This window comes from Daphnia pulicaria, chromosome 1, assembly GCF_021234035.1.
Source record: "Daphnia pulicaria isolate SC F1-1A chromosome 1, SC_F0-13Bv2, whole genome shotgun sequence".
In the NCBI taxonomy this organism is placed as follows: Eukaryota; Metazoa; Arthropoda; class Branchiopoda; order Diplostraca; family Daphniidae; genus Daphnia; species Daphnia pulicaria.
The window spans coordinates 39,403,500-39,423,029 of NC_060913.1; the positions used below are offsets into that span (position 1 = coordinate 39,403,500).

At 42.4% G+C, this 19,530-nt stretch overlaps 1 protein-coding gene, 1 long non-coding RNA gene, 19 other non-coding genes and 2 pseudogenes across 21 annotated transcripts; all 23 read right to left on the bottom strand.

The window, feature by feature from the left end:
• Positions 1 to 25: 25 nt before the first annotated feature.
• On the bottom strand, positions 26 to 4,177 carry LOC124324459. The gene has a single exon (XM_046784377.1). It carries the CDS (start codon positions 4,175 to 4,177, stop codon positions 26 to 28), a length of 4,152 nt encoding a protein of 1,383 aa, XP_046640333.1.
• Positions 4,178 to 4,259: 82 nt separating this feature from the next.
• LOC124322364 lies at positions 4,260 to 4,362 on the bottom strand (annotated as a pseudogene).
• Positions 4,363 to 4,871: 509 nt separating this feature from the next.
• LOC124322449 lies at positions 4,872 to 5,093 on the bottom strand. The gene has a single exon (XR_006914733.1). It is a non-coding gene; the product is annotated as a small nucleolar RNA U3 (small nucleolar RNA).
• Positions 5,094 to 5,847: 754 nt separating this feature from the next.
• LOC124322123 lies at positions 5,848 to 5,966 on the bottom strand. The gene has a single exon (XR_006914475.1). It is a non-coding gene; the product is annotated as a 5S ribosomal RNA (ribosomal RNA).
• Positions 5,967 to 6,166: 200 nt separating this feature from the next.
• LOC124323064 lies at positions 6,167 to 6,285 on the bottom strand. The gene has a single exon (XR_006915310.1). It is a non-coding gene; the product is annotated as a 5S ribosomal RNA (ribosomal RNA).
• Positions 6,286 to 6,953: 668 nt separating this feature from the next.
• Positions 6,954 to 7,072, bottom strand: LOC124323133. The gene has a single exon (XR_006915377.1). It is a non-coding gene; the product is annotated as a 5S ribosomal RNA (ribosomal RNA).
• A 203-nt stretch (positions 7,073 to 7,275) lies between these two features.
• Positions 7,276 to 7,398, bottom strand: LOC124322772. The gene has a single exon (XR_006915034.1). It is a non-coding gene; the product is annotated as a U5 spliceosomal RNA (small nuclear RNA).
• A 573-nt stretch (positions 7,399 to 7,971) lies between these two features.
• Positions 7,972 to 8,113, bottom strand: LOC124322656. Its single transcript, XR_006914926.1, has one exon. It is a non-coding gene; the product is annotated as a U4 spliceosomal RNA (small nuclear RNA).
• A 686-nt stretch (positions 8,114 to 8,799) lies between these two features.
• LOC124322024 lies at positions 8,800 to 8,963 on the bottom strand. The gene has a single exon (XR_006914381.1). It is a non-coding gene; the product is annotated as a U1 spliceosomal RNA (small nuclear RNA).
• Positions 8,964 to 9,472: 509 nt separating this feature from the next.
• LOC124322200 lies at positions 9,473 to 9,663 on the bottom strand. Its single transcript, XR_006914548.1, has one exon. It is a non-coding gene; the product is annotated as a U2 spliceosomal RNA (small nuclear RNA).
• A 510-nt stretch (positions 9,664 to 10,173) lies between these two features.
• On the bottom strand, positions 10,174 to 10,395 carry LOC124322450. The gene has a single exon (XR_006914734.1). It is a non-coding gene; the product is annotated as a small nucleolar RNA U3 (small nucleolar RNA).
• A 754-nt stretch (positions 10,396 to 11,149) lies between these two features.
• On the bottom strand, positions 11,150 to 11,268 carry LOC124322135. Its single transcript, XR_006914486.1, has one exon. It is a non-coding gene; the product is annotated as a 5S ribosomal RNA (ribosomal RNA).
• Positions 11,269 to 12,016: 748 nt separating this feature from the next.
• On the bottom strand, positions 12,017 to 12,135 carry LOC124323155 (annotated as a pseudogene).
• A 203-nt stretch (positions 12,136 to 12,338) lies between these two features.
• On the bottom strand, positions 12,339 to 12,461 carry LOC124322849. Its single transcript, XR_006915106.1, has one exon. It is a non-coding gene; the product is annotated as a U5 spliceosomal RNA (small nuclear RNA).
• A 574-nt stretch (positions 12,462 to 13,035) lies between these two features.
• LOC124322657 lies at positions 13,036 to 13,177 on the bottom strand. Its single transcript, XR_006914927.1, has one exon. It is a non-coding gene; the product is annotated as a U4 spliceosomal RNA (small nuclear RNA).
• Positions 13,178 to 13,581: 404 nt separating this feature from the next.
• Positions 13,582 to 13,671, bottom strand: Trnah-gug. Its single transcript is given in 2 exon segments — positions 13,582 to 13,616; positions 13,635 to 13,671. It is a non-coding gene; the product is annotated as a tRNA-His (tRNA).
• Positions 13,672 to 13,863: 192 nt separating this feature from the next.
• Positions 13,864 to 14,027, bottom strand: LOC124322025. The gene has a single exon (XR_006914382.1). It is a non-coding gene; the product is annotated as a U1 spliceosomal RNA (small nuclear RNA).
• A 510-nt stretch (positions 14,028 to 14,537) lies between these two features.
• LOC124322201 lies at positions 14,538 to 14,728 on the bottom strand. Its single transcript, XR_006914549.1, has one exon. It is a non-coding gene; the product is annotated as a U2 spliceosomal RNA (small nuclear RNA).
• Positions 14,729 to 15,238: 510 nt separating this feature from the next.
• LOC124322452 lies at positions 15,239 to 15,460 on the bottom strand. The gene has a single exon (XR_006914736.1). It is a non-coding gene; the product is annotated as a small nucleolar RNA U3 (small nucleolar RNA).
• A 754-nt stretch (positions 15,461 to 16,214) lies between these two features.
• On the bottom strand, positions 16,215 to 16,333 carry LOC124322147. Its single transcript, XR_006914497.1, has one exon. It is a non-coding gene; the product is annotated as a 5S ribosomal RNA (ribosomal RNA).
• Positions 16,334 to 17,784: 1,451 nt separating this feature from the next.
• On the bottom strand, positions 17,785 to 18,082 carry LOC124328432. The gene is made up of 2 exons (XR_006916301.1): positions 17,963 to 18,082; positions 17,785 to 17,897 (listed from the first exon to the last, which is right to left on the bottom strand). It is a non-coding gene; the product is annotated as an uncharacterized LOC124328432 (long non-coding RNA).
• Positions 18,083 to 18,655: 573 nt separating this feature from the next.
• LOC124322957 lies at positions 18,656 to 18,778 on the bottom strand. Its single transcript, XR_006915208.1, has one exon. It is a non-coding gene; the product is annotated as a U5 spliceosomal RNA (small nuclear RNA).
• Positions 18,779 to 19,351: 573 nt separating this feature from the next.
• Positions 19,352 to 19,493, bottom strand: LOC124322659. Its single transcript, XR_006914929.1, has one exon. It is a non-coding gene; the product is annotated as a U4 spliceosomal RNA (small nuclear RNA).
• Positions 19,494 to 19,530: the final 37 nt, after the last annotated feature.

Below are 19,530 nucleotides of genomic sequence, written 5' to 3' on the forward strand. Positions count from 1 at the left end.
ATTAGTGTGTGAGGACAATGTGAAATTAGGGACGTGATGGAGGCGGAGCCATAGGAATGGGTTCCCGATACTGCCGCTTTCCGCTGATGAATTCCACATAAATATCGCGGGACCACCGGATGGTGTCGCTGATCACGAGTTTTTTCATGAGTTTGGCGTAGCTTTTACTGATGCGTAGTTGGCGAATAACGGCATCATTCGCTGGATCCCATCCACCAAGCGCACCAACCACAAAGGCATCTAGATAAACATTCCAGCCTTGAGATCGGAGTTCTGCGGCAAGAGGGTCATATTTTTCTATTTTCCCAGCTCGAGCAAGTTGAAACGCTTCGAATTTGTTTTCGAAGACGATGGCTACATCGACGATGGAGATGGAGCGGGTCGAGACATCAGTGACGACAAGGTCCGGTCGGAGCTGGCCGCTGGTACCGGGTATCGCCTTGTCTTCGGTAATCGTTCCAGCAATCACCGGCGTCCCTCTGGCCAGTCGATGGACGACATTATGGTGGCGGAGAGCCCGAGGACGACTGACATATTTGCAGTGGCTGAGAACATGTGGGAGAGTTTCGAGCACATTATTGCAACGGCGGCAGCGCTTACTGCCGGCGCCAAATCGGCGCGTTCCATTTAGGGGGACAGTGTCCAGTCGGGCCCGATGGAGAAAGCGCCAGTCGGCAAATCGGGTATAAAGGCCGGTTTTCATCATGTGATTTGATTCACTACGGAGGCTGGTCACTGAGAACACTTTACCCTGGTCGGGTTTCTGGAGAAGGCGGTGGAGGTAGGAGGCCCGGAGGGCCGTTTTAACTAGATTACACACCTGACTGCGGGCGGCCGGGTGGGCTCGCGCCTGATCTGGTTCTTTTCCAGGACGGGGGACGATGATCTGCATTTCACCAAGGGTGGCGCACCACCACCATTCAATATTCACGATTCGACGAAGGGCGCGCGTACAGGATCGGACACGCGACCACAACGAAGGAACATCGCCGTTGGTTTGAATCATGTCACCATCCGTGGATCCGTTGAGGTAAGCGGCAATGTCCTCCATGTCTGGTACACGTCGAATCTTGAGGTGAGCCGCGGTTTTGAGCGTGTCCCAAGCAGTTTCACGTACATCATCGTCGGGACAGGTAAGAAGACGATAACCATGGGTGATTGCGCACACATTGCGCATATCACTAAACGGTAGAATGCCAGCACCACCTAGCGGACTAGGAATGAAGACCAATTCAGCACTGGCCCGTTGGGGCAAATTTAACCACTTTTTCACATTTTTCTTCATTCTCTTGTCCAATGCTCTGAGCGGTTTAACTGCGACGTTGGCACCTCGGAGAATGAAGTCTAGGCGGGGCACAATAAAGGTGACGACCGCATCAATCTTCTGCCAAGGGGCTAGTAGGCTGTTGTCGAGAAGGTCCAGGTCGTTGGAAATTTGAGCCAGCGTTTCCTCTGGCGTCTGTTTGTTGCGGAAACCAGTTGGGACTCCCAGATGGCGGTAGTGTTGTCCTTCACCAAGGACCGCCAATGGGTTTTCGTTGATTGTGAAGACGGAATCGACAGTTTCTCGCCGGACCACATGGAGAGTGGCACATTTGGCCGGTTTGAAGGTGAGGCCACACCATTCTGCCGTTTCCGTCGCCGCATCAAGTTGGCGCTGGAGTGCGGCTTCATTTTTTGCTAGGAGGGCCAGGTCATCGGCGAAAGCTAGAATAAGGAGGTCAATAAGGCCTAATTTAAAAGAGAGGGGCTTTAGCGCCATGACAGCGCGGATGATTGGTTCCATAGCCAGATCAAATATTACAGGGCTCAGGGGGCAGCCCTGTTTGACTCCAGATGAAATTGGGATGGGTGCTGTCAGGCCACTGGACGTCATCCCGCGTGTGGTTGTGTCGATGTAGAGATCTTGCACGACGGAAATGAGTTCCGCAGGTAGCCCTAAAAGGTTTAGGGTGCCAAAAATGTGGCTGTGGGGGACGGAAGGAAAGGCGTTGGCCAGGTCAAGCCATGCAACACACAATTCCTGGCCGGTGCGACGGGCTTGATTAATTGCGGCCTGAAGGAGGAAGTTGTGCTCAAGGCAGCCGTCGTGTCGGGTGAAACCTTTTTGTTGTGGCGAAATCCGGTGGCCCTCTTCCGCCCAGCGGGAAATCCGGTCGGCGATGACGCCAGAGTAGAGTTTGGCAATGGTGTTTCCAAGGGTGAGCGGACGCCAGTTGCCTAGATTCTCTCTGTCACCGGCTTTAAAGATGAGGACCGTCGTCGACTCTTTCCAGGCGGCTGGAACTTTGGCAATGCGGAGGCACCGCGAGTAGATTAGGGCCAGGGTGTGACAGCCAGGGTCGACGCGACGTAGGCCAGAGTAACGCGCGCCATCAGGTCCAGGAGCCGTGTTTTTCATCCGTTGAAGGCGGAAGGAAACTTCCAGTGGGGTGATCGGGGCCGTAAGGAAGACCAGTTCATCAGGCGTGGTAGGCTGATCAAAGGCCGGCACACAGGCGGGTGGATCGGACCAGGGGTGCTCTTCCCCTGCAAAAATTGTGGTCAAGTGCGTCTCGATTGCTGCCGGTTCAGCCGCGCAGTACGGAGACGGTTCTGCCAAGATGTGGGCCATGGCTTTGTTTCGGTCCATCCTGTAGAGCTTCTGAATGGCAGAAGCATCCTGGGGATCGTATCGTGGGCGCCTACGTGGGGCTCGGTTGAGACCTTGATTACGGGGAGCCGGAGCACGGGTAGGAGGTGGTGGTGCTGTGTCCTGCCGTTCAGCAGCAGCAGAAGAAATAGCCAACGAGAGGGCCGAGAGGCCATCAACATCCTCAGGGAGGAGTGAGTTGAACGTATCAACCCACTGGCGTTGGAGATCCGTTAGCTTCGGTGGGGGGATGTCAGGAGCTTCCTCTTCTTCATCTATCCGTGCAGGGTCAAGTGAAGGGGAACGACGCCGAGGAGAGGTAGCCGGTCGCCCATTAGCCCTGTGGTTGGTCACAGGCGGCAAATGAGAAGATTGCTGACGAGATCGTCTTCCACGCCGACCACCAGGTGGCTCGCACTGCTGTACGAGCCCTGGGGGCTGGGCGGAAAGTGAAGAAGTAGACAGCCGAGGGTCAGGCCGTCGAGGAAGGTCGAAATGGCCAGCATCCCGATTCCACGGTGGAGCATCTGGCATGGAGGGTGAAGTCACTGGTTCACTCACTATGGGAGGAGGAGAGATTGCAGCATAAACTAGGCCTCGAGCACCTGGAGCGCCAGACACTTGAAGAGAGCCGGTAGGTGGCGTGTGGGTAGTATTTCGGAGGCTCGGTGTAGCTAGCGGCGAAGGAGGCTGAGCAAGCACTGAAGCGACACTATTTTGCGGCATTTCCGGTGGCGGAACAGAAACTGCACTGGGGAGAAGAAGCTGCCGGGCAATGCGGATTTCTTCAGTCAGTATTGGTGGATGGGAGCGCGGGCGATAACAGCGGCCACCACCACCTCTTTCCCAGCAACCACTCACAACCGGATGACCAAGCACGTCATACAGAACATTCGTACGACCAGTCCAGGACCATAGAGAGCCATTTCCGTCTGGAGGATCTGGCTCTGGCGGCGGAGGAGGGAAGTCACTTGGCACATCACTGAGAGAAGCACTGAGGGGCGGGAGTAGCTCACGAGGCCCGAAGTTGATGAGGAGGCCAGGCGGATGGGGATGCATCGGCCTGGTATCTAGAAGAGGAGGTAGATTAGTGGGGGCAGCCGTCGGAGGGATCGGCGCCACAGCAGATGGGTCAGGAGGCAGCGCCTCTGATATGGATTGACGTCGAGCCGCCGCAAGGAAGCAATCAATGGCCTCGGAAGAGATGGGCGGCACTTGGGGTGTACCAGGCGTGGTAGAGGGTGGAGACACCGGTCGACGGGAGTGGAGTTCAGCATGGTGGGCGGCATAGCTTCTCACGCTCGGTAACTCGAACTGGCAGATGTGGCACTCGAAGCGGACAACAATGGTACCTTTGTGGGTGGCGCGGAAGTGCTTCTTCAGGCTGTTATGGGTCAACAGCTTCTGCCCAACGGTAGTGCAGATGTGGCAGGAGAAGGTGGCAGAAGAAGGGATGGGAAGGCTGATGTAGACCACATCAGTAATGTTCTCCGTGAACCTGCTCCCACGAGGCGGCGTACAATTGGAAGAATCACTGTCACTCATAATATAGCAAGGGTACACATATGCAAAATCAATACGGTCAATATAGGCGGTAGAAAAATAGGGAGAAGAAGGTGATCACTTCAAAGGTTGGGACAAGAGGCAAAAGATCAAGCGAGTGGCATCTGGAAACAACTGATAAGAACAGATACTACACTTTGATCTTAGCCAAAAGGCCGAGAAGCGATAATGTTACAAGGATTACTGCCCAAAATAACCACTGAGGTTCAACACATTTCCGGTGGTGTACGAAGAATACTCATATCACTCAAAACATTCAAGAAATGCTATAAAATATTGAGTTGTTCATTTTTCCAGACGCGACCACTTGATGCTTATAAAGTTCATTTTCATTTGTTTTATTATGCTCATACTGTATTAAGGGAGATACAATTTACGCTGAAGGCGTTGCAAATTTTACTCTCGTTATCACACTAGGTCCTTTTTTTCAGAATATGGCTTTGCCACGCCACCTGACGACAAAAGCTCTGAACGATAATTAATCATGATTAAATAACAATAACTAAAAGAATGCAATACGATCATAAAGTCATGACACATCCTCAAATTGACCAACCTCACTTTCACAATTTATTTTGCCATACAAGCAGATGATTTAAGGACACGAATACCTGGAATTATTATTAAGATTTATCTCTTTAGATTTTCAAGAATTTAAATTTGTTTTATCATCTCAACCACTCTGAACACGCTAGTTTCCTTCCGCTATTTCACATGGATTTAACGGAAACGGTCCTCAATGACTGTGTTTGATGCTGTCGAGACAGCTACACTCACAGCCTGTTTCACGCTCAGAAACCAGCGTCTTAACTCGTCATCGTGGGTTGAAAGGAGACAAGTTTCTGGTGGGAAACAAGTCAAGATATACTACAGAAATGATCCTGTGAAGTATGATCTTAAATGCAATGTTATTTTGCAGAACTCTAAATAAGGTTTGTACGATCAATGAGCTTTGGCGTAAATTACAGTGCATAGATCGATATTTCGGAATATTAAATTGAGATTTGCAATACTTGACGCACACAGTACATACATTGTCAGGTCTTGCATTTTGTTCATTTATTGAAACACCGAGAAGCTCTTTAATAGTTATAGAACAAGTGACGAGACCAATTTTGGACACAATAAAGAATCCGCGTGCTCATCAAATCAATTTATTACAGTAATGTATTATCGATTGAGAGCCCATTTATCAGCTGGGTGTTTGGCGTGCACCTATAATCCTGCTTCGGGGAGGCTTGGTAGAGTGGATGGCTTGAGTTTAGGAGCCCTGTTTCGTGATACCGCATGTTGATCAGGTGCCCGCACTAAGCTTGACATCAGCATGGATCTGCTAGAGGAATCTAGTAGGTGCAGGTTAGCTAAGGAGGAGCGTAGTGGGTCAGGAGGGAAACCTAGCAGCCAAAAGTTCCCGTGTTCGGCAGTAGTGGGATCGTGCCAGTGAGTGGGCGTCATGCAACAGCCTCAACAAAATAGCCAAACCTCTATCTTTTTTTTTGTCGTTAAAACTACCGAGATCAAACAAACATGCGTTCTACAATATATGGTATCATTAATCAAAGTCCCAGCAATACCCTTTTCAACTAATACCTAAAGAATACATTATATTCCATGTCTCATCTAACTTGGGGAGCAAAAATAAAATTACACCATGCCAACAGCATCCCGTATTCCCAAGCGGTCACCCATCCAAGTACTAACGGGACCCGACATAGCTTAACTTCCGGGAGCTGACGAGACCGGGTGAGTTCTATGTGGTATGGCCGTTGACATCAATCCAGTCGCCATTACCCGACCATATTCGCCTCTAAATCTAGTTCTAATGCTTGCTTACTTTCTGTTCGAAATACACACCAACCTTAGCCAAACAAACGAGGACATATAAGTACATTTGTCAATGGACAACCGAATATAAAATTTGATAATATTTCCAAACGCCACTATTTTTGGCTAACTGTCAAAATTACACCATGCCAACAGCATCCCGTATTCCCAAGCGGTCACCCATCCAAGTACTAACGGGACCCGACATAGCTTAACTTCCGGGAGCTGACGAGACCGGGTGAGTCCTATGTGGTATGGCCGTTGACATCAATTCAGTCGCCATTACCCGACCATATTCGCCTCTAAATCTAGTTCTAATGCTTGCTTACTTTCTGTTCGAAATACACACCAACCTTAGCCAAACAAACGAGGACATATAAGTACATTTGTCAATGGACAACCGAATATAAAATTTGATAATATTTCCAAACGCCACTATTTTTGGCTAACTGTCATTTTTAATTTTCTCGTTCCGGGGATGTCCGATCAATGAGCCAACAATCCAAGTGTCATAAGGCTAACGATTGCTTCCCTTACTTAGCTTGCGTTGCATAAGGATCTCAGAGCCAGAGAGATTAGATAGAGCTGCCCGAAGAAACCACCAACGTACAAGCCTCTCGGCTGTGCCGTGCGCTTCGCGCTTTACTTAGCTTGCGTTGCATAAGGATCTCAGAGCCAGAGAGATTAGATAGAGCTGCCCGAAGAAACCACCAACGTACAAGCCTCTCGGCTGTGCCGTGCGCTTCGCGCACGGCGTTTCAAATATCTTTCAGCAACAAAGAGGTTGGAGGACGTCTAGTAGGCAATATCCAGTAAAAAATACGTTCCTTCCATTTTCAACTAATGCCAAAATAATACATTGTAGTCCATGTAGTATCACCCATCTTGGGAAGCACTTCAATTCAATTGGATTCACAAAAATAAAATAATTCCATGCCAACAGCATCCCGTATTCCCAAGCGGTCACCCATCCAAGTACTAACGGGACCCGACATAGCTTAACTTCCGGGAGCTGACGAGACCGGGTGAGTTCTATGTGGTAGGGCCGTTGACATTAAACTAGACGCAATTACCCGACCATATTCGCCTCTAATCTATTACTTGTGCTTGAGATTTATCTTTTTGAAATACACACTAATCTTACCAAAACCACCGAAAAACTATCAGTTTGTCATTTTACAAATGTTGTCAGTATGTAGTAGTAGAATATCTTTGTTTCCGCATACAGACGTTTTTAATTTTTCATTTATTCAAAGTGCCCAATCAGAAGACCGGGCGTTAAAAAAATAAGTCATATAGACTCATCAATGCTCCTAACCACGGAAATCTTTAGTAAAAGGCGAAAGATTTATCCGTGTATTGATTAGAAACCAGAGTAAATAATATTGGTATGCCTTGTATTTATATTCATTTCAAAATTTTGAAGTGCGCTTGTAAGGTTTTTTTTCGAAACATGCGTTTACATATCAAAATCCTTGTGCAATTCTTTATCAATGGGTACAGTTATTTTAAAGTAAATATCATGTATAAAGCTCGTTAACATGTTTTTGAACGAAACAGTTGTGCGCAGTGTTATTTTTGAAAAAAATGAACGATCTTTATGGTACAAGCCCAACACGTAGGTGGTGGGATCAGATGTTTACCCCGACATTCACCCTACAGCGGTTAACAATTTATTGAACTTCCCCTTTAAACATGGTGGAATCTTTTCACCTTGTCATTTGGAATCACCTTTTCAAATATTTTCCCCGTGTTCACAATGTTCCAACTGACTGATATTAATGGCCTTCAGCGAACGAATTAATCAGCCTTGTCTGACGTGCAATACCAACTAAATGGAAACAAAAATCACTTATACGATTTCACTTTCACCGTTTAATGTTATAAACACACTATGCAACACTCCAATTTTTCTAACTGACTGTAATTTTTTTTTCTTGTACGCTGAAATGCTCCTGATGGAGCTATCAAAAATTGCCGACGACAAAGATTATTTCACTTCATCGTGGCGGGGTATTGGTTAAAGTTTTCAACTAGCAATAATCACACCTCGGGAGACCCTCATTGGTTATGATATTGCCACTGCGCAAAGCTAAATTATAATCAGAAAAGCAAGTCTACTTAAGCATTTGCTGAATTCGTTCTGCTTGGACGTGTTGGACCAACAATTTCGTTCAGAAATATTCATTTAGATTACCCTAGGCAAATTTTAATTTCCATCTCCCATTGGACTAATACCAACAGGGGACAGTTCATTACATACATGAAATAATTTTTGTCTTAATATCGGGTCAAATACTTGAAATTCTGTAAATGTGTATTTTTCTTCCATACATTTCAACAACTTCCTGCACACACAAAAAAAGGGAGGGGGAATTTCAGGTTTTCATTCCAAATTGTTTTTCACATTATGAACTATTGAAGTGAGCGAGCATTACTTTCCAACCAAACAAAATTTATAGTTAATCTGCGTGTTGACGTGAAAAATCAGTTTTCAGTGCCGTGACCAGGATTCGAACCTGGGTTACTACGGATTTATATCTAGTAGGTACCACAACGTAGGGTCCTAACCATTAGACGATCACGGCCAATCCATTGGCCATGATGATTTATATTAAAGTAGCTAAACATGAATTTCATTACTTTGTTGTTTCTTCCCAGAAAGAAAATCTGATGCTTCGCGTATTCCCAAGCGGTCAACCCTACCGTTTACTAACGGGACCAGATTTAGTTCAACTTCCGGCAGATGACAAGAATTTTTCTTACATTTATAGTGTGTTCAGGGAACGGCGCGAACGCAGTCCCCCACTACCAAAAATTGTACTCCCGAGTTAATCACATTTGGATTAATCGCAAGGGTCAGCCCATCCTTAGTGCAATGGAAAGGCCTCGCCCTGGAGGAACCACCTTGGTGATCATGGTTGCCTCTGAGCCAGGTAAGTATGATTGTGGATGCTTTTTCACTTTGTTTAATACTTTGTATACAGCAGAACAATATTGACAAAGAGTGTTCAAGTATTTGACTGACGTTTAGAGAATACCACCCACTTTCTTTCATCGACTTGAATTACGAACTCGAGCAAAATATAGTAAATAAAGCTCAGTATTTATTTCATGGTCTTGATCTTTGCAAATACTTTTCAAGAAACAAATTGCTTGTTTTTTTTCATTTCGTCGTCCAATTGGCAAATAAGAAAATAAGAAAATCGACTTTTCATATGAAAATACACGCATCTTCATATTTAAAAAAAAAACATCACATCGAAAGATGAACAGTACTAATTAGTTAACACAATCAAGTACGTATTTTTTTATGCTTTTCTTGATATTACGAAAAAAATACAATTAGAAAAAATTACAAACATGTCTACATGACAGTTTTGCAATTATACATGGTCTTTTATTATACGGTGCTAAGACAATTTCTGTTTTATTCAATATGTTCTCCCTCATAGAGGGTGAGCCGATCCCGGAGGTACTGCAATACCGGGTCAACCCGTGGCGGGAGCAGTGCAAGCACTGTATTCCCACCGTATGCCAAAAATCAGTTTAATATTCTGGGGTCCATTTGAACCCGTATCAGATATTAAGCTGATAAGAACAGATACTACACTTTGATCTTAGCCAAAAGGCCGAGAAGCGATAATGTTACAAGGATTACTGCCCAAAATAACCACTGAGGTTCAACACATTTCCGGTGGTGTACGAAGAATACTCATATCACTCAAAACATTCAAGAAATGCTATAAAATATTGAGTTGTTCATTTTTCCAGACGCGACCACTTGATGCTTATAAAGTTCATTTTCATTTGTTTTATTATGCTCATACTGTATTAAGGGAGATACAATTTACGCTGAAGGCGTTGCAAATTTTACTCTCGTTATCACACTAGGTCCTTTTTTTTCAGAATATGGCTTTGCCACGCCACCTGACGACAAAAGCTCTGAACGATAATTAATCATGATTAAATAACAATAACTAAAAGAATGCAATACGATCATAAAGTCATGACACATCCTCAAATTGACCAACCTCACTTTCACAATTTATTTTGCCATACAAGCAGATGATTTAAGGACACGAATACCTGGAATTATTATTAAGATTTATCTCTTTAGATTTTCAAGAATTTAAATTTGTTTTATCATCTCAACCACTCTGAACACGCTAGTTTCCTTCCGCTATTTCACATGGATTTAACGGAAACGGTCCTCAATGACTGTGTTTGATGCTGTCGAGACAGCTACACTCACAGCCTGTTTCACGCTCAGAAACCAGCGTCTTAACTCGTCATCGTGGGTTGAAAGGAGACAAGTTTCTGGTGGGAAACAAGTCAAGATATACTACAGAAATGATCCTGTGAAGTATGATCTTAAATGCAATGTTATTTTGCAGAACTCTAAATAAGGTTTGTACGATCAATGAGCTTTGGCGTAAATTACAGTGCATAGATCGATATTTCGGAATATTAAATTGAGATTTGCAATACTTGACGCACACAGTACATACATTGTCAGGTCTTGCATTTTGTTCATTTATTGAAACACCGAGAAGCTCTTTAATAGTTATAGAACAAGTGACGAGACCAATTTTGGACACAATAAAGAATCCGCGTGCTCATCAAATCAATTTATTACAGTAATGTATTATCGATTGAGAGCCCATTTATCAGCTGGGTGTTTGGCGTGCACCTATAATCCTGCTTCGGGGAGGCTTGGTAGAGTGGATGGCTTGAGTTTAGGAGCCCTGTTTCGTGATACCGCATGTTGATCAGGTGCCCGCACTAAGCTTGACATCAGCATGGATCTGCTAGAGGAATCTAGTAGGTGCAGGTTAGCTAAGGAGGAGCGTAGTGGGTCAGGAGGGAAACCTAGCAGCCAAAAGTTCCCGTGTTCGGCAGTAGTGGGATCGTGCCAGTGAGTGGGCGTCATGCAACAGCCTCAACAAAATAGCCAAACCTCTATCTTTTTTTTTGTCGTTAAAACTACCGAGATCAAACAAACATGCGTTCTACAATATATGGTATCATTAATCAAAGTCCCAGCAATACCCTTTTCAACTAATACCTAAAGAATACATTATATTCCATGTCTCATCTAACTTGGGGAGCAAAAATAAAATTACACCATGCCAACAGCATCCCGTATTCCCAAGCGGTCACCCATCCAAGTACTAACGGGACCCGACATAGCTTAACTTCCGGGAGCTGACGAGACCGGGTGAGTTCTATGTGGTATGGCCGTTGACATCAATTCAGTCGCCATTACCCGACCATATTCGCCTCTAAATCTAGTTCTAATGCTTGCTTACTTTCTGTTCGAAATACACACCAACCTTAGCCAAACAAACGAGGACATATAAGTACATTTGTCAATGGACAACCGAATATAAAATTTGATAATATTTCCAAACGCCACTATTTTTGGCTAACTGTCATTTTTAATTTTCTCGTTCCGGGGATGTCCGATCAATGAGCCAACAATCCAAGTGTCATAAGGCTAACGATTGCTTCCCTTACTTAGCTTGCGTTGCATAAGGATCTCAGAGCCAGAGAGATTAGATAGAGCTGCCCGAAGAAACCACCAACGTACAAGCCTCTCGGCTGTGCCGTGCGCTTCGCGCTTTACTTAGCTTGCGTTGCATAAGGATCTCAGAGCCAGAGAGATTAGATAGAGCTGCCCGAAGAAACCACCAACGTACAAGCCTCTCGGCTGTGCCGTGCGCTTCGCGCACGGCGTTTCAAATATCTTTCAGCAACAAAGAGGTTGGAGGACGTCTAGTAGCCTCTCGGCTGTGCCGTGCGCTTCGCGCACGGCGTTTCAAATATCTTTCAGCAACAAAGAGGTTGGAGGACGTCTAGTAGGCAATATCCAGTAAAAAATACGTTCCTTCCATTTTCAACTAATGCCAAAATAATACATTGTAGTCCATGTAGTATCACCCATCTTGGGAAGCACTTCAATTCAATTGGATTCACAAAAATAAAATAATTCCATGCCAACAGCATCCCGTATTCCCAAGCGGTCACCCATCCAAGTACTAACGGGACCCGACATAGCTTAACATCCGGGAGCTGACGAGACCGGGTGAGTTCTATGTGGTAGGGCCGTTGACATTAAACTAGACGCAATTACCCGACCATATTCGCCTCTAATCTATTACTTGTGCTTGAGATTTATCTTTTTGAAATACACACTAATCTTACCAAAACCACCGAAAAACTATCAGTTTGTCATTTTACAAATGTTGTCAGTATGTAGTAGTAGAATATCTTTGTTTCCGCATACAGACGTTTTTAATTTTTCATTTATTCAAAGTGCCCAATCAGAAGACCGGGCGTTAAAAAAATAAGTCATATAGACTCATCAATGCTCCTAACCACGGAAATCTTTAGTAAAAGGCGAAAGATTTATCCGGGTATTGATTAGAAACCAGAGTAAATAACAGTGGTATGCCTTGTATTTATATTCATTTCAAAATTTTGAAGTGCGCTTGTAAGGTTTTTTTTCGAAACATGCGTTTACATATCAAAATCCTTGTGCAATTCTTTATCAATGGGTACAGTTATTTTAAAGTAAATATCATGTATAAAGCTCGTTAACATGTTTTTGAACGAAACAGTTGTGCGCAGTGTTATTTTTGAAAAAAATGAACGATCTTTATGGTACAAGCCCAACACGTAGGTGGTGGGATCAGATGTTTACCCCGACATTCACCCTACAGCGGTTAACAATTTATTGAACTTCCCCTTTAAACATGGTGGAATCTTTTCACCTTGTCATTTGGAATCACCTTTTCAAATATTTTCCCCGTGTTCACAATGTTCCAACTGACTGATATTAATGGCCTTCAGCGAACGAATTAATCAGCCTTGTCTGACGTGCAATACCAACTAAATGGAAACAAAAATCACTTATACGATTTCACTTTCACCGTTTAATGTTATAAACACACTATGCAACACTCCAATTTTTCTAACTGACTGTAATTTTTTTTTTCTTGTACGCTGAAATGCTCCTGATGGAGCTATCAAAAATTGCCGACGACAAAGATTATTTCACTTCATCGTGGCGGGGTATTGGTTAAAGTTTTCAACTAGCAATAATCACACCTCGGGAGACCCTCATTGGTTATGATATTGCCACTGCGCAAAGCTAAATTATAATCAGAAAAGCAAGTCTACTTAAGCATTTGCTGAATTCGTTCTGCTTGGACGTGTTGGACCAACAATTTCGTTCAGAAATATTCATTTAGATTATCCTAGGCAAATTTTAATTTCCATCTCCCATTGGACTAATACCAACAGGGGACAGTTCATTACATACATGAAATAATTTTTGTCTTAATATCGGGTCAAATACTTGAAATTCTGTAAATGTGTATTTTTCTTCCATACATTTCAACAACTTCCTGCACACACAAAAAAAGGGAGGGGGAATTTCAGGTTTTCATTCCAAATTGTTTTTCACATTATGAACTATTGAAGTGAGCGAGCATTACTTTCCAACCAAACAAAATTTATAGTTAATCTGCGTGTTGACGTGAAAAATCAGTTTTCAGTGCCGTGACCAGGATTCGAACCTGGGTTACTACGGATTTATATCTAGTAGGTACCACAACGTAGGGTCCTAACCACTAGACGATCACGGCCAATCCATTGGCCATGATGATTTATATTAAAGTAGCTAAACATGAATTTCATTACTTTGTTGTTTCTTCCCAGAAAGAAAATCTGATGCTTCGCGTATTCCCAAGCGGTCAACCCTACCGTTTACTAACGGGACCAGATTTAGTTCAACTTCCGGCAGATGACAAGAATTTTTCTTACATTTATAGTGTGTTCAGGGAACGGCGCGAACGCAGTCCCCCACTACCAAAAATTGTACTCCCGAGTTAATCACATTTGGATTAATCGCAAGGGTCAGCCCATCCTTAGTGCAATGGAAAGGCCTCGCCCTGGAGGAACCACCTTGGTGATCATGGTTGCCTCTGAGCCAGGTAAGTATGATTGTGGATGCTTTTTCACTTTGTTTAATACTTTGTATACAGCAGAACAATATTGACAAAGAGTGTTCAAGTATTTGACTGACGTTTAGAGAATACCACCCACTTTCTTTCATCGACTTGAATTACGAACTCGAGCAAAATATAGTAAATAAAGCTCAGTATTTATTTCATGGTCTTGATCTTTGCAAATACTTTTCAAGAAACAAATTGCTTGTTTTTTTTCATTTGGTCGTCCAATTGGCAAATAAGAAAATAAGAAAATCGACTTTTCATATGAAAATACACGCATCTTCATATTTAAAAAAAAAAACATCACATCGAAAGATGAACAGTACTAATTAGTTAACACAATCAAGTACGTATTTTTTTATGCTTTTCTTGATATTACGAAAAAAATACAATTAGAAAAAATTACAAACATGTCTACATGACAGTTTTGCAATTATACATGGTCTTTTATTATACGGTGCTAAGACAATTTCTGTTTTATTCAATATGTTCTCCCTCATAGAGGGTGAGCCGATCCCGGAGGTACTGCAATACCGGGTCAACCCGTGGCGGGAGCAGTGCAAGCACTGTATTCCCACCGTATGCCAAAAATCAGTTTAATATTCTGGGGTCCATTTGAACCCGTATCAGATATTAAGCTGATAAGAACAGATACTACACTTTGATCTTAGCCAAAAGGCCGAGAAGCGATAATGTTACAAGGATTACTGCCCAAAATAACCACTGAGGTTCAACACATTTCCGGTGGTGTACGAAGAATACTCATATCACTCAAAACATTCAAGAAATGCTATAAAATATTGAGTTGTTCATTTTTCCAGACGCGACCACTTGATGCTTATAAAGTTCATTTTCATTTGTTTTATTATGCTCATACTGTATTAAGGGAGATACAATTTACGCTGAAGGCGTTGCAAATTTTACTCTCGTTATCACACTAGGTCCTTTTTTTTCAGAATATGGCTTTGCCACGCCACCTGACGACAAAAGCTCTGAACGATAATTAATCATGATTAAATAACAATAACTAAAAGAATGCAATACGATCATAAAGTCATGACACATCCTCAAATTGACCAACCTCACTTTCACAATTTATTTTGCCATACAAGCAGATGATTTAAGGACACGAATACCTGGAATTATTATTAAGATTTATCTCTTTAGATTTTCAAGAATTTAAATTTGTTTTATCATCTCAACCACTCTGAACACGCTAGTTTCCTTCCGCTATTTCACATGGATTTAACGGAAACGGTCCTCAATGACTGTGTTTGATGCTGTCGAGACAGCTACACTCACAGCCTGTTTCACGCTCAGAAACCAGCGTCTTAACTCGTCATCGTGGGTTGAAAGGAGACAAGTTTCTGGTGGGAAACAAGTCAAGATATACTACAGAAATGATCCTGTGAAGTATGATCTTAAATGCAATGTTATTTTGCAGAACTCTAAATAAGGTTTGTACGATCAATGAGCTTTGGCGTAAATTACAGTGCATAGATCGATATTTCGGAATATTAAATTGAGATTTGCAATACTTGACGCACACAGTACATACATTGTCAGGTCTTGCATTTTGTTCATTTATTGAAACACCGAGAAGCTCTTTAATAGTTATAGAACAAGTGACGAGACCAATTTTGGACACAATAAAGAATCCGCGTGCTCATCAAATCAATTTATTACAGTAATGTATTATCGATTGAGAGCCCATTTATCAGCTGGGTGTTTGGCGTGCACCTATAATCCTGCTTCGGGGAGGCTTGGTAGAGTGGATGGCTTGAGTTTAGGAGCCCTGTTTCGTGATACCGCATGTTGATCAGGTGCCCGCACTAAGCTTGACATCAGCATGGATCTGCTAGAGGAATCTAGTAGGTGCAGGTTAGCTAAGGAGGAGCGTAGTGGGTCAGGAGGGAAACCTAGCAGCCAAAAGTTCCCGTGTTCGGCAGTAGTGGGATCGTGCCAGTGAGTGGGCGTCATGCAACAGCCTCAACAAAATAGCCAAACCTCTATCTTTTTTTTTGTCGTTAAAACTACCGAGATCAAACAAACATGCGTTCTACAATATATGGTATCATTAATCAAAGTCCCAGCAATACCCTTTTCAACTAATACCTAAAGAATACATTATATTCCATGTCTCATCTAACTTGGGGAGCAAAAATAAAATTACACCATGCCAACAGCATCCCGTATTCCCAAGCGGTCACCCATCCAAGTACTAACGGGACCCGACATAGCTTAACTTCCGGGAGCTGACGAGACCGGGTGAGTTCTATGTGGTATGGCCGTTGACATCAATTCAGTCGCCATTACCCGACCATATTCGCCTCTAAATCTAGTTCTAATGCTTGCTTACTTTCTGTTCGAAATACACACCAACCTTAGCCAAACAAACGAGGACATATAAGTACATTTGTCAATGGACAACCGAATATAAAATTTGATAATATTTCCAAACGCCACTATTTTTGGCTAACTGTCATTTTTAATTTTCTCGTTCCGGGGATGTCCGATCAATGAGCCAACAATCCAAGTGTCATAAGGCTAACGATTGCTTCCCTTACTTAGCTTGCGTTGCATAAGGATCTCAGAGTCAGAGAGATTAGATAGAGCTGCCCGAAGAAACCACCAACGTACAAGCCTCTCGGCTGTGCCGTGCGCTTCGCGCTTTACTTAGCTTGCGTTGCATAAGGATCTCAGAGCCAGAGAGATTAGATAGAGCTGCCCGAAGAAACCACCAACGTACAAGCCTCTCGGCTGTGCCGTGCGCTTCGCGCACGGCGTTTCAAATATCTTTCAGCAACAAAGAGGTTGGAGGACGTCTAGTAGCCTCTCGGCTGTGCCGTGCGCTTCGCGCACGGCGTTTCAAATATCTTTCAGCAACAAAGAGGTTGGAGGACGTCTAGTAGGCAATATCCAGTAAAAAATACGTTCCTTCCATTTTCAACTAATGCCAAAATAATACATTGTAGTCCATGTAGTATCACCCATCTTGGGAAGCACTTCAATTCAATTGGATTCACAAAAATAAAATAATTCCATGCCAACAGCATCCCGTATTCCCAAGCGGTCACCCATCCAAGTACTAACGGGACCCGACATAGCTTAACTTCCGGGAGCTGACGAGACCGGGGGCCGTATTCTAGCCTTGACTTAAGCACGGATTTTTTTCTTAACTTACTGTTTTTTGCTTAAAAATCCAATTTATGCTTGGATTTTCCTAAAACCGTATTCTAGCTTTTTTCAACTCACCTTTTTTGCTTAAGAAATATTTTTAACTTGTCTTTTTAAGCTTAAGTTAGCAAATTTTTGTAATCCAACTATTTGTTGGATTACAGCGGTTATTTTCTTACAATTCCGTGCTAAAGCTAATGCTTACAGCTATTGTTGTTCTAGTTTTTAGTATTTTCACGTGTCAATTCCCTATATTTCCCTAAACATTTGCTCCTAACTATAACTCTTACTGTATAACAAAGTTTTGCAAAGTGCCAGATTAATTAAAGTAAATCAATTTCATGTTTGTTATGTGTTATGGTTTATTAGAATACATATTTTTACATACATGCAATTTAAAACTTTAGAAATTTCATTGCGTTCTTAAAGCTAAGATTTTAGAACTCTGTTGAAGAGCCAGCTTTTGTTTTTCCATGAAGCGAAAACATTTTGAAAAGCAATTGCCTTAGTTTCACTGTTCTGTGACCCACCACCTACAAAAAAAAAATAGTTAACGTAATGCTGGAATACCTGTCTTGTCACCCTTCGCATAGATTCAGCAATACTTGGGTTACCAATTAATATGCTGTGATACCATCACTTCATTTGGTATCCAGCTTCAAGACAAGAAGAAAAACATGGTTCTAGACCAAAGACAAGCAATAATTAAGTTAAAATTATAGTAACTTAAGCACAATTGTATAGTTACCTATCTTGCGATTCATTTCACAACCAAATATTTTGGTCATAACAGCTTTTTATTTTGCTGCTGGGGCAAGAACGCACGTTAATTGTTTACTGGGACAATAAAACACTAGTTAAAAGTTCAAATTCCTATTCTTTCAAACAAAATTCTAGCAGACTTTGGAAATTTCCTTAAGTAAGCTAAAAAGCATCTATTATTGTACGCAATGTCATGAAACGACTGATCTTATTGGCTGCGATATGCCCCGCCCTCTAAGAAAATAAAAAATTCTATGCTTGAAAAATCTGATCTTATAATTTCAACTTATACTAAGTTCAGAAATAAAAGTAAGAAAATTTAAGCTAGAATACGTGTTTATTGAAATAACGAACTTACATATTTTCTTAGCTTACGTGAGGAAATTTTATAAGATATTTTAGTAAGTTTAAGACCAGAATTTAAGCCAAGGCTAGAATACGGCCCCGGGTGAGTTCTATGTGGTATGGCCGTTGACATTAAACTAGACGCAATTACCCGACCATATTCGCCTCTAATCTATTACTTGTGCTTGAGATTTATCTTTTTGAAATACACACTAATCTTACCAAAACCACCGAAAAACTATCAGTTTGTCATTTTACAAATGTTGTCAGTATGTAGTAGTAGAATATCTTTGTTTCCGCATACAGACGTTTTTAATTTTTCATTTATTCAAAGTGCCCAATCAGAAGACCGGGCGTTAAAAAAATAAGTCATATAGACTCATCAATGCTCCTAACCACGGAAATCTTTAGTAAAAGGCGAAAGATTTCTCCGGGTATTGATTAGAAACCAGAGTAAATAACAGTGGTATGCCTTGTATTTATATTCATTTCAAAATTTTGAAGTGCGCTTGTAAGGTTTTTTTTCGAAACATGCGTTTACATATCAAAATCCTTGTGCAATTCTTTATCAATGGGTACAGTTATTTTAATGTAAATATCATGTATAAAGCTCGTTAACATGTTTTTGAACGAAACAGTTGTGCGCAGTGTTATTTTTGAAAAAAATGAACGATCTTTATGGTACAAGCCCAACACGTAGGTGGTGGGATCAGATGTTTACCCCGACATTCACCCTACAGCGGTTAACAATTTATTGAACTTCCCCTTTAAACATGGTGGAATCTTTTCACCTTGTCATTTGGAATCACCTTTTCAAATATTTTCCCCGTGTTCACAATGTTCCAACTGACTGATATTAATGGCCTTCAGCGAACGAATTAATCAGCCTTGTCTGACGTGCAATACCAACTAAATGGAAACAAAAATCACTTATACGATTTCACTTTCACCGTTTAATGTTATAAACACACTATGCAACACTCCAATTTTTCTAACTGACTGTAATTTTTTTTTCTTGTACGCTGAAATGCTCCTGATGGAGCTATCAAAAATTGCCGACGACAAAGATTATTTCACTTCATCGTGGCGGGGTATTGGTTAAAGTTTTCAACTAGCAATAATCACACCTCGGGAGACCCTCATTGGTTATGATATTGCCACTGCGCAAAGCTAAATTATAATCAGAAAAGCAAGTCTACTTAAGCATTT

What these genes read in the sequence shown, in the direction of transcription:
- LOC124324459 (XM_046784377.1), bottom strand. Translation starts at nt 4,177, where the DNA reads ATGAGTGACAGTGATTCTTCCAATTGTACGCCGCCTCGTGGGAGCAGG.